Source organism: Paralichthys olivaceus, chromosome 9, assembly GCF_024713975.1.
Source record: "Paralichthys olivaceus isolate ysfri-2021 chromosome 9, ASM2471397v2, whole genome shotgun sequence".
NCBI classification, from domain to species: domain Eukaryota; kingdom Metazoa; phylum Chordata; class Actinopteri; order Pleuronectiformes; family Paralichthyidae; genus Paralichthys; species Paralichthys olivaceus.
In genome coordinates this window covers 27,285,976-27,298,645 of record NC_091101.1, presented here as the reverse complement: position 1 = coordinate 27,298,645, position 12,670 = coordinate 27,285,976, and the positions used below count along the sequence as shown (strand labels likewise).

Genomic DNA, 12,670 nt, shown 5'->3' with positions numbered 1-12,670 from the left:
TGGTATTAACACATGGTATTAACATGTGGTATTAACACATGGTATTAACATGTAGTTTTAACATGTGGTATTAACATGTAGTATTAACATGTGGTATTAACATGTGGTATTAACATGTAGTATTAACATGTGGTATTAACATGTAGTATTAACATGTAGTATTAACATGTAGTTAACATGTGGTATAAACAAATGGTATTAACATGTGGTATAAACAAATGGTATTAACATGTGGTATTAACACATGGTATTAACATGTAGTTTTAACATGTGGTATTAACATGTAGTATTAACATGTAGTTTTAACATGTAGTTTTAACATGTGGTATAAACAAATGGTATTCACATGTGGTATTAAAACATGGTATTAACATGTAGTTTTAACATGTGGTATTAACATGTAGTATTAACATGTAGTTTTAACATGTGGTATTAACATGTAGTATTAACATGTAGAATTAACATGTGGTATTAAAACATGGTATTAACATGTAGTATTAACATGTAGTTTTAACATGTAGTATTAACATGTGGTATTAACATGTGGTATTAACATGTAGTATTAACATGTGGTATTAACATGTAGTATTAACATGTAGTATTAACATGTGGTATTAACAAATGGTATTAACATGAAGTATTAACATGTGGTATTAACATGTAGTTTTAACATGTAGTATTAACATGTGGTATTAACATGTGGTATTAACATGTAGTATTATAACGTGGTATTAACATGTATTATTAACATGTAGTATTATAACATGGTATTAACATGTATTATTAACATGTATTATTATAACGTGGTATTAACATGTATTATTAACATGTAGTATTAACACGTCGTTTTAACATGTGGTTTTATGATCTGATGTCAAGTGCACAGGTGTGAACGCTCTCAGATCAGATATAGATCTGATCACAGACCCAGAGTCTGAGCCACATGTGTCCACATGTTGTTAACAGTGAGTCCGTCCTGGGCCACATTTGAAGGACATCCTCTGACCTGCTGCAGTTTCTCTGCTCGTTGATTTGTGTGTAACCACGATATCAACACGGATCAGCTGATAATGATCCATACTTTCATTAAACTGGTCAAACTTTTTCCCTCAGCTGAGTTTCACTCTCCTGACTCTCTTTCTACCTTTGTTGGTGTCTTTTGGTTTTCATGAACAGAAATGATGTGTTTGTGTTGAGGTGAGATTGGATCACGAGACGCATGTGGGGCCACATGATGTATCTTGTGATTTGATTATATAATATAAAATTGAATTGTTACTAAAAACACCAACGGTTGTGAAGCTAACTGACAGAGCTAACGTTAGCTTGCTAACATCTGACCTGTTTCTAGATTGAAGATAGTTTGAGGTACCATATTTTTTTCTTACCTTAATGCTTAAGATGTAAACATTTACAGAAACACTAAAAACACCAAAACATGCTAACGTTAGCCAGACTACATGACGGAATAGTGTTGCTTATGTTAATCAGATCTGAGATAAAAACTATTACACTTCATTGAATCAACTTTCTACTACAGTAACATTGTAGCTACACTGGTTCTGTAACAGGTTTTGATTGGATGACCACAACCATCGTTGACAATCAGTAAAAATGTCACACATTATATTGTGGCAGATTAAAACGACTCATTTCCAACTAATGTCTGTTCACACATGGTAAAGGTTCTAGTGAACACTTCTATTTTGAAGGTTCAGTGTATAGACTTTAGTGACCTCTAGTGTTGAAGTGTCATGTTGCAGCTGATTACCACCCCCTCCAAACATGACAGAGAACCTGTGGCAGCTTCAGTTGTCACAGATACTCAAAAAGTTTAGTTTGTCCAGTCTGGGCTACTGTAAAAAACATGGCTGCCTCCGTAGAGAGGACCCACTCCTGATGTAAATATAAAGTATTTAAATATAAAGTATTTGAGTATAAAGTATTTCATTATAAAGTATTTCAATATAAAGCAATTAAATATAAAGGGCCCATTCTAGAGTAAAGAAAACAATTCGTACATTTTTGATGAAAACATCACGAGAATTATTTTATATTCACTTTCTGACAATAGATCTTTTCACCTGAATCTTACAAAATGAACCTTTAAACCTAAATTCATGAGTTGACTAATAAACAAACATTTATTTTGATATTTAATTTAAATTATTTCATTGATGCTTTTTTAACTAATTTCCAGAAACATTTATTAATTATGGGATGGATTTGGGATGTGATTAGGTCATTTCCAGACCTTAAAAAACAAACATTCATTACGTTTATCTGATGTTGGAATTAAATTCTTTTCTTCCTGCTGTGAAATCTGCCTGACGATAGGAGTCACATGATCCATGATTCAGGAGCTTTGAACATGAATGTGTGTGTTTGTGTGTGTTTGTGTTCTAAATACTAAACTACTTGAAACTGACGTCAGTGTTGAATGAATCTATCTTTAGTGCAGTTAGTGAACCTGCTCGGAGTCATGTGACCTCAGGCTTCATCACAACTGAAGCTCTGTGTCAACGACATCAACACGTGTTCACCACAATAACTTGATTCATGTGAACATGTTTCAGATCAGCTGTGAAACAGGTGTCAGATGTGTTACCCTTACGCAGCCACTAGAGGGGGGTGATGGGAACAGTCGCAGCATTAAAACCATCACATTAATATCTCCTGCAGCCAATCAGCCAATAGGCAGAAAATGTGTTAACGAAACCTTCATCAAACTGAAACCAAACGTCCACAACGTCACATTAAAACATGAAGTGAGCCAAATCTCGTCTTCTGCTCTGCTGCTGATGAACAGCAGGTGGCGCCGATTCTCCAATCACTTCTACGATTCTGGGATTATTTCAATTATTCTGATATTATTGGCTTCGCAGGCTGTGAGTCTGAGATTTATGTGAATTGTTTTATATCTGAGGTTAGGAAAATCAATCACTGAACAATCATCTGCGATTTAACACACGAGATTGGAGCAGAATCAGCCAATCAGCTCATACGTCGTGAGATTTGTCCACAGATGGTGGGCGGAGTCTGGAAGGTGGACACTTGGATTCAGCCTGAATCAGAGGTCGTCAGGATCTGACTCCTGACACTCAAAAGTTCACTTACTGGATTTCCTCTGAACTTTCAATTGAACATCAGGAGACTCTGATTGGACGATGTGGTCAGTCTCCTGTGTTGGCCAATCAGAGCTGAACTCTGTGTAGTCACTGACACATCATGTGACCTGGAGCGTGTCAATGAAACAGAAGCAGGAAGACTTATCGTTGTTGATGATGTCACATGATGCAGTTTATATTATTGCTAAACTCAGCTGTCACCTCCACAGGAAGCTCCGCCCACACACTCTCTGCCCCACCTGAGGGCGAGAGGTCAACGACCTCTGGTGGAGGCGGAGTCTGCCACAGATGTCACTCTGAGGTCAACGACCAATCACATTTCAATTAATCCTTAAGATTTTGTTTCTGTGGCAACGTATCAGCTGATGATTGAATTGTCACATGATTCTGATGAATCAGACACATTTACAATTCATCCACGTGTTTTAGTTTTCAGGTACTTTTACTTGACTGCAGTTCAGAGGGAAGGACTATAGTGCTGCAGTAAAAATACCTTTACTTGTAGTACTTGTACAATGTGGTATTAAGAGATAAGATATTATGATTACTTTTACTACTTGTGAAGATTGTGACATCAAACTGACGGCCCAGTCACATCTAATGATTATTTATCTTTCAATCAATAATCTCTCAAACGTAGGGTCTCTCTGACCTTTGAACTCCATCTTCTGATCTCATCCACCAATAAGATGTGGAGCTTTCTGGCTGCTGGTCCTGTGCACAGACTCCAACCCTCTGATGACATCACAACGCTCCAGATCCAACATGGAGTCCAGGAGTGTGTCACTAACTCGCAGGTTTCCAGAACAAAATCAAACTGTGAGCAATGAGTTCAGGGTGAGTTTATAAAAAACGACATCACTACGAAAAAATGCATCAGCAGGTTTAAAATCTGCAGCGCTTCAGTATAAAGTGCGTCATCGTTACGTTTCTTATTAAAATATTGTTTTCCCTGGAGTGAAACCATAGTAAACATGTTACACCTGGAAAAATAAACATCTGGAATGTCTCTCGTTTTAAGTCCCTCTGATTTTGGTCAAGCTGAACTCGTCCCCGGAGCCTGAAACACAAAACACCAGGCCACAGTTCATCACAGCTGGTCGTCATGGCAACAGGGGTGAGAGCAGAGCATTATGGGTAGTAAGGTGTTCCAAACCAGCGGGACTGAAGCAGGAGGTCATGAGTCCAGCATCACATTTTTCAAATGTGGCAGATGTGTGACATCATCACATCTGATGATGTCACACAGAGAGGTTGTGACCCCGTGACCCCATGACCTCAGCCTGGATGTGTTTTAAACATGAGGAGAAGCTGAGACGCAGCAGAATCTTGATCGATACTGATCAGCTGCAGACAGAGCGCCCTCCGCTGGACCTCCAGATGATGACAGTGACTCAGTGTTTTAAGACCAGAATCTGGATCCAAGATCCGGCCCAAAGCTTTTCATCTGCTGCGTCCTTCCTCTCCTTAAAGCACGATGGTCAGAATATACGCTCAAAGACACAGGAAGTGGAATTACAAAATAAAATATGAAAAAGTAAAGTATATAAAAATAAAAAACTCAGTCAGTGATGAAGATGATATGGAGGGTTAGCATGCATCAGTGTTCATCCATTCATCTGTTAGCATGCATCTGTTAGCACACATCTTTTAGCAGGCGGCGGTGACGGCGGCTGATTTGGCATTGTTGGCAGAGGGGGCGGGGTTTGGTGTGTGCAGCAGGCTGACAAACAGGAAGAGGGTGGAGGTGGGCAGGTAAATGCAGAGGAAGAGGACGACGTCCTCGCTTAGACAGAGGATGATGCCCCTCTGCTCTGTCAGCACCCAGTCCACCAGCATCCCCACCAGCAGGTAGTACACCTGGAACTCCTGAAGGTCCTCCCATCCCCCCCCAACCCCCTCCAGCCCTACCCCCACCTCCTCTGATGAGGTCTTCCGCCTGGCCGCGCCCCCTCGGTCGCCACTGTCACTCACCATGGGCTTCATCTCTGCCCCCTCAGACACCGCTTCCTTCACACGGCTCCGCCCACGCTCCACCGCCCGCTCCAACCTCCGGCTGCTCTCTACGAACTCCTGCAAAGGAGGAGGGGCAGAGAGGGAGTTCCACAATTCTCTTCAGTTCAGATGATGACAAAATCAGCTCATGATCACAAGATGAACATGGAAAACAAAGATGGCAGATTGTTTTTAATAAACCTGGTCATTATAAATTATTCATCATAATAGTATGATGAATTAGTCTCCTCTTCCTGATACATCGCTCTGCTTCCTGTTACATCACTCTACATCCTTCCACTTCCTGTTACATCACTCAGCTTCCTGTTACATCACATCATGTGGGAGGTTCTCACCATCAGAGCTTTGTCCATGAAGAACTCTTTTCCCGGAGTTCCATCGTTGTACTTAGTGTCGATGGCGAAGCAGAGGAATAGGACGTCTACCACGATCTCAAAGATGGACAGGAAGCAGTGCGCCACCAGGAAGGAGAAGAGACACACGATGATGAGTGGCAAAAGCCACTCGGCGTAATCCCTCTGGTAGTTGAGGAGGAGGACGCCGGCAAATGCTGTCGATGTCACAATCAGGACCTGAGACCAGATTTATGACAAGAAGTGTCAGTGAACTCAAAGATGAACTGACAACCATTTATCTAAAAGAGGGGTAGAGTCTATGACTGACAGAGAATATTTTAATAACTACCAAGATGCGGCTGCTGTGAAACCAACTGCACATATACTTTCAGTGGACGAACAAACTCCTCACCTTCCCCAGGAAGAGCACAAAGTCTCCTACTGCGTTGATTGTGGCGACACGCAGAGCGTTTTCCACCAGGATCACGAAGGCGTCGCGTGCAGATGTGCAGAAACTGGTGCTGTTGATGGCTGTGGCTGCATATGCATTCTGGGAAATAAGAATCCAGGTGAGAGAGGTGAGAGCGTGACATTAAAACCAGACGAGCTGGTTGGTCGTTACCTGATTGAGATAGTTGAGGCACTTCTCCAAACACCACAGACAGCAGATACACGTCTTCAGCAGACAGCGAGCGCAGGCGTTCTCCTACAGCATCACACGAAACAATCAGATCAGAGTAACAGCAGGGTGAAGTGTGTTTCAGCAGTTTGATGTAAGTAAAGTTGATTTATACCTTTCCTTTCAGCTGGTTGTGGATGTACATGAGGATGAGTCGAGGGATCTTGACCAGCGTGATGATGAAGGATCCTTTAGCGACGGTGCCCAAGTGGTACCTGACCAGCCTCAGGACTGACGACAGGATCGGAGTCACTGGGAGACGGTTCTTGTCCCTGAAACATATAGTAGTCATTAATGTGACTATGACAATTTCCCATTAGCCCTGTGGTCCCCCTTAACTACATGTTACAGGTGTGTTACAGGTGTGTAACAAGTGCGTTACAGGTGTGTACAGGTGTGTTACAGGCGTGGTGTGTAACGTGTCTTACAGCTGCAGTACAGGTGTGTACAAGTGTAGTATACAGGTGTGTTCAGGGGTAGTACACATGTAGTACAGGTGGACTCACCTGGTGAAGTAGTACGTGACCACAGCTCCAGCCACAGTCATCTGCTGACAGGCCAGGATGAACTCACTGATCCAGACCAGACCCACGGCGTGGTACCAGGTGAGGTACTGAAGATGACCTGTCAGTCTGAACTCTGTCAAACCTGTCTCCTCATTCTGGACCGGGTTTCCTGCAGTAGACCAGGACCCAGAGGAGACAAACAGTTCAGTCTGCTCACCAGCAGAGGGCAGAATGTTTCTCCGGCATCATTGCAGCGGGGTCTGCAGGTTTCTAAATTCATCGCTTTTACTATTGTTTCCTCTCAAACAACAACAGAGAAATCATGAGTCAAGACTCATCATCAAATTGAATAAGAAGAATCTTTGTGATGTGATGTTAGCCATGTTTACAACACCTGATGGTTCATACCAGTGGTTCCCAGGAAAAGCAGGACCAGGATCCAGTAGATCCAGAAGAGCAGGAGAGTGAGGAAGGTGACGAAGGGCTGCAGGGTGAGGAGGGGGAGGTGGATGAAGACTTTTCCTGCCACGTGGAACAGAGCGATAGTCAGCGCCACTCGTTTCCTCATGAAGAGCATCAGCAGCAGCAGGATGATCTGGAACAGTGTAGAGTGTAATAGAGACGTCAACAAAGACTCCCAGGGTGATATTCAGCAACAAACAGAGCAGTCAGAGAGCAGATGGAATGCTGAAGATGAGATGATGAGAAAACCAGTAAAATTGTGGCTCTGGGACATACGGTGAAGATGGTGGCAGCAACAGCATAGACAAGCAGAGCCTGTCCGCTGTCTCTGGTGATATCCACCTCTTCTTTCGCCTCCTTCACCACTTTAGTGGAGGTGTCGTTTCCGTACAGCCGGTGGTCGATGTAGAGCCACCAGAGGACGCTGGTTCCCGCTGACACAACAAACAAAACAGTGACTCAGCGCGTGATTTAATACTGAACAGAGAAAGATCCATGTATGTGACCTCACCGAGTGATCCAAGGACAACCAGAGAGGTGAGGATCCAGACGAGGACAGCGGAGATGTACCTGATGATCACCATGAGGATCATGGAGAGGACTGAAAGACAGAGATCATAGGTCAGAAAAAAGGTCTCAGTGAGTCATAGTTTTTGAAACGAACTCCATGATACTTTAAGTCACGTCCACAATTGTGATGTCACTTCCTGCCACTAATGATCAATGATCATTTGTAGAATCAGAATTACTACCATTAAAACATTTTTTATTAACTTCTCAATCAATGAATATTCATCTTACTGAAAACAGGGAAGAGACTACTGTCCCAATAATGAGGGAGGAAATGCTGATGAATGTGTCACTTAAAACGGACATGACCTGACGTCCTCACCCAGTGCTAGCACGCACAGTCCCACGATGATCTCTTTACTAGCAGCAACGCCAGCGATCAGTCGGTGCAGAAAACTGTTATCGCCCACAAACGTCACCACGGCCTCTGCAAACTTCGTATAACAGGAAATATCCACCGGAGTGCAGCGGTTAAACACTGGCAAAGGCTTACTGCGGAGAGAGGAGAGAGGTCAGAGGTCGTCTGGTAGACCTCTGGTTCTTCTATATAGAGTATTTAAAAGAAACACTGAAAACCCTATGGACAATATTTTTAATGAATAGTAGATAGGTTAGAGAGGTCAAAGCTGGACGCACCTGGGTGGAACAGGAAGTTTGGGACATTTAGAGAACCTCTCAGGTAGACCAGGATATTTATGAGCAGCTAACTCGTAGGAACACAACTCAGAACCTGGAACAAACACAGGGACACATTAGGCTCCACCCACACAACCCATGACGTCATTTCTACTGAGCACCTGCAGACTGGTTTAGCTCGAGAACCAATCACAAGGCTTGATCAGAGACGTGACTGAAGGTCTTTATAAATGTAGGGATCAACATCGTCTTCCTCAGAGTTCTGACTGAATGAGTTTGACATCACTTCTTGATGATGTCATCAACAGAAACCAGATAAATTAGAACTTCATGTAGAATCTTGATGTTTTTGATTTTCCTTTAGTGTCACAGTGATCCAGTTACAGTTTTCTGTACGTCACCGAGTTCACTGCAAACTGGGGTCGATCACAGTCAGTACAACTGCTTTTACTTTGAAACAAGCTAAAATAAAGCTCTCAGCTGACTGTAACAGTGGCTCCTTTCATAAACAACATGGCTGCCAGAGAGACGTCACATGACCAAGATGTCCGTCACGTTTCAACAGTGAACTGAGTCAAAGCTAACGGACGAAAAACGGAGCAGAGTGGCACCGACACGCCACTGAAACACAGGGTGGCCATTGTCACTGTATGTGTGTGTCACTGTGTGTGTGTGTGTGTGTGTGTGTGTGTGTGTGTGTGTGTGTGTGCGTGTGCGTGTATATCTATAGATACGAGGGCCAATTTGGGTTCATATAGCTCTGAGGACATTTTTGCTTGTTTGAGTGTTTGAAACTAGGTTTCAGGGTTTAGGTTAGTTTAGTCATGATAGTTAAGGTTAGGGTAAGGATCTGGCAAATGCACTATGCCAATGAGTGTCCTCACAACTATAGAGAGACAAGTGTGTTACTGTGTGTGTGTGTGTGTGTGTGTGTGTTGGGGGGGGGGGTTTAGGCACGTATTGTGGTGCATTTTGAGTCATGTGACAGTGATGACCTCACCGTTGAGCATAGCGAACCTCTTCAGGTCCTGGTACGTCTTCAGCTCATCGCTCGGACACAGAGACACACACACGGCCATGGACTTGATTTTCCTCTGAACAATGTCCACGTTGCAGGGATCCAGGAAGAAGACAAACCTGCAGCAGAGAACAAAGGGGTCACTAAAGGTTACAGGAAGTTCCGTCAGGTCCCTTAACGACCTGTTTCACAATGAGAGCCTGAAGTCGTCACTGTCAGACTCAGAAAGAGAAATTCAACAAAATTGAAAAAACATTGTCAGTTTCAAATGATGACAAACATCAACATCCATAAATAGATTATTATCATCAAAACCAAAGCCCTCATCACTATTCATAAATTATGAATTCATCAACATCTATAGATTTTTATTAAAACTGTAATCAATATTTATTGATCATTAATTAGACCAGGACAGAGTCATAATGTCAGCGACCTTGTATAAAGACATACTTACTTCCTGTCGGTGTGGTCGAGGCCGCTAAGCTGTATGCCTTCAATCTGCTCGTTGCGGCGACCGCAGGTGTTGCCGTAGCTGTCGTATCCAAAGACAAGACGAGCGGCGCCGCCAGTGACGACGGTGAAGCCGCAGATGCTGCCCTACGTAACAGAAAATCACCAAGAGTTAGTGATGACACTGATTTGACCATAGCAACAATCCATACACAGGAGGGGGGGGGGGGGTCTTTATAGACTGTCAATATGTTTACATTCAATCATTAAGACTGTTTAATCTACTCAGCATCATGGAATGGAATCTCATCAATAAGTGATCACATCAATAGCTGACTGATCAAAAACTGATAATTACCTGTATCTGGATCATTGTTCACTGCTGCATCACATGACTCATCAACATTATTCACATTAAACAGAACTGAATAAACACAGCTCTGATTACACTGAAATTACAAGATCACAGTTTTATGACAGCTCAGCCACAGCCACCCTAGCGGTAGAGCGGTCATCCTCCAACCAGAAGGTCAGCGGTTCGATCCCAGTCTTCTTAAACTGCATGCCGAAGTGTCCTTGGGCAAGATGCTGGACCTTGAATGGCCCCTGATTGAAAAAAGTGTGGCCCATTGATGCACTGTATGAATGTGTGTGTGTATAGTGTGTGAGTATGAATGAGTACAACATAACACTGTGGTAGTACTCTGATAATACTGAGATAGTACTGTGATTATACTGTAATTACAAGATCAAAGTACTGATAATACTGTGGTAGTACTGTGGCAGTAGTGTCATAGCTGCACTGTATGAATGTGTTTGTGAATGGCAGTAATACTGTAAAGTACTGTACTCTAACGCACTTTGAGTGTCATCAAGACTGGAAAAGTTTACCATGACAGTACTGCCAGAGTACTACCACAGTGTTATCAGTACTGTGATCTTGTAATTACAGTATTATCACAGTAATGAGGTAGTATTATGACAGTACTATCTCACTGCTACCACAGTATCGTCAGAAGTAAAGATGGCGGGCTGTTGGAGGTTACCATGCCGACGCAGAAGACGGTGAAGAGGAGGAACCAGGGCAGGTCGGTGCAGCTCCGGTCCTCCAGCGGTTTCCACTCTCTCTTTGTCCGCTGAAACACACACAAACACGGTCACACTGAGCGCTGAGCCGGGCCCTGAAGGACCGGGCCGAGCCAGTCTACACCCTGCACACCCTCGGCCCTGGCCGCCCTGTTACTTTGGTTCGGAACTGCCCTGAAGGGTTTGTTTACTGGGAGCAGACATGGCGGCTCCGGTACCAGGCCCCGGTGACCCGCCTGTCCCCGGGAGGAGCTAATTGGATTACGGCTCCTGGCTCTAATCCCAGCTCGGCCCTCTCTTCTCCCGGGGCCGCTCTCCCGTTCAAACACTAACACGCACCGGTGAGCTGCTGAGGGGCACCGGGGTGAGTACCGGACCGGGCCTGGCCGTGCTTACCTCCGCACTACCGCAGCATCCCATTGCAGTCACGGTGGACGCGCCCGGAGCCTCCCGGAGCCTCACGGAGCTTCAGCTCAGCAGCAGCGGGGTATGCAGCCCGACAGGCGGGGGGAGGACACGGACAGCCCCCGGAGACCGAGCCCGGAGTGGAGACGGTCCCGATGGTCAGACTGAGCGCTCCGGCCCGCTAAGCATGATACTTTCGGTGCCTCCTGGTACCGGAGCGGGATTAACGAGGATCAGTGTTCCCGGTGAGTCGGGTGCCGCGGCCATTCATCTCATTGCGCATGCGCAGTCCGTGAAGCTGCAGTACCGGAAATGACCAATGCGTGGAGACGGTTCACAAGTGGCGCTGTTTCTTACTTTCTGTGTCTGGACTTCTATTTTGGAATTTTTATTTCCGGTCAATGCATAAATTACTTTTACTTTGACAGTCAACAACACGTCCTCAGTCTTATGTTTCTGAGTCTTTATTAGACAGGACACACACACACACACACACACACACACATACACACACACACACGTAAGTACACATTTAACTGAAACTGTTGTTCTTGTGTTTGTTGTTTGTGTTTGATTTGCTTTCGTATTGTGAAGCACTTTGGTCAACCCTTGGCTGTTGTAAGGTGCTATATAAATAAATGTTGATTGATTGACACACACACACACGTACACACACACACACACACACACACACACGTAAGTACACATTTAACTAAAACTGTTGTTCTTGTGCTATATAAATAAATGTTGATTGATTGACATACAGTACACACACGTTCCTGTGGAACCGACAGTGTGTTGATGCATCAAATGACTCTTAACCATGATCAGGGGAAGTGTGGACGTGATGGTCCCCACTTCCTTCCTGGTCCCCTCTGATCCAGGTCTGTCAACCTCGTGGACACAAACTCACTTTACCTTTCTCCTGAGACGAATCTGCTGCTGAGAGCTGTAGGACAAACGCTTCGGGTCCATGTTGGAGGGTCCAGAGGGCATGTGGAGTGTCCTGAAGACTTAAGGAGGGACCTGAAGGGACTTGGAAGGTCCTGAAGGGTATTGGATGGTCCTGAAGGTATTTAGAGGGTCCTGAAGGGCTGTGAAGGGTGTTGGTGGGTCCTGGGGGGATGTTGAGGGTCCTGAAGGGTCCTGAAAAGGTTGGGAGGGTCCTGAAGGGTGATGGTGGGTCCTGAAGGTCCTGCTGTTCTTGTCAGATTGAGGACAGCAGCGACGTGGGTCTGATCAGCTGCAGACAGAACAGAGATCTTTTGTCTTATTGTTTATTGTTGTACCAGGCTCTCTCTCTCTGTGTGTGCCTGTCTGTGTGTGTGTGTGTGTGTGTCTGTGTAAGTGTGTTTCTGTGTGTGTTTGTAGTTAAA

At 44.3% G+C, this 12,670-nt stretch overlaps 1 protein-coding gene across 2 annotated transcripts; it reads right to left on the bottom strand.

Annotated features, from left to right (window-relative positions):
* Nucleotides 1–3,953: 3,953 nt before the first annotated feature.
* On the bottom strand, nt 3,954–12,439 carry slc44a1b (solute carrier family 44 member 1b). Of its 2 annotated transcripts, none has more exons than XM_069531216.1 (16): nt 12,213–12,439; nt 10,850–10,939; nt 9,808–9,950; nt 9,333–9,469; nt 8,333–8,426; nt 8,019–8,188; nt 7,638–7,727; nt 7,403–7,560; nt 7,073–7,259; nt 6,665–6,833; nt 6,274–6,430; nt 6,102–6,185; nt 5,892–6,029; nt 5,480–5,716; nt 5,103–5,201; nt 3,954–4,188 (listed from the first exon to the last, which is right to left on the bottom strand). In XM_069531216.1, the coding sequence occupies exons 1-16, from the start codon at nt 12,288–12,290 to the stop codon at nt 4,165–4,167; spliced, it is 2,055 nt and encodes a 684-aa protein (XP_069387317.1). In that variant the 5' UTR covers nt 12,291–12,439; the 3' UTR covers nt 3,954–4,164. The 2 variants fall into 2 exon arrangements, with proteins under 2 accessions (XP_069387317.1, XP_019967030.1); XM_020111471.2 differs by lacking the exon at nt 12,213–12,439 and adding an exon at nt 11,286–11,563.
* Nucleotides 12,440–12,670: the final 231 nt, after the last annotated feature.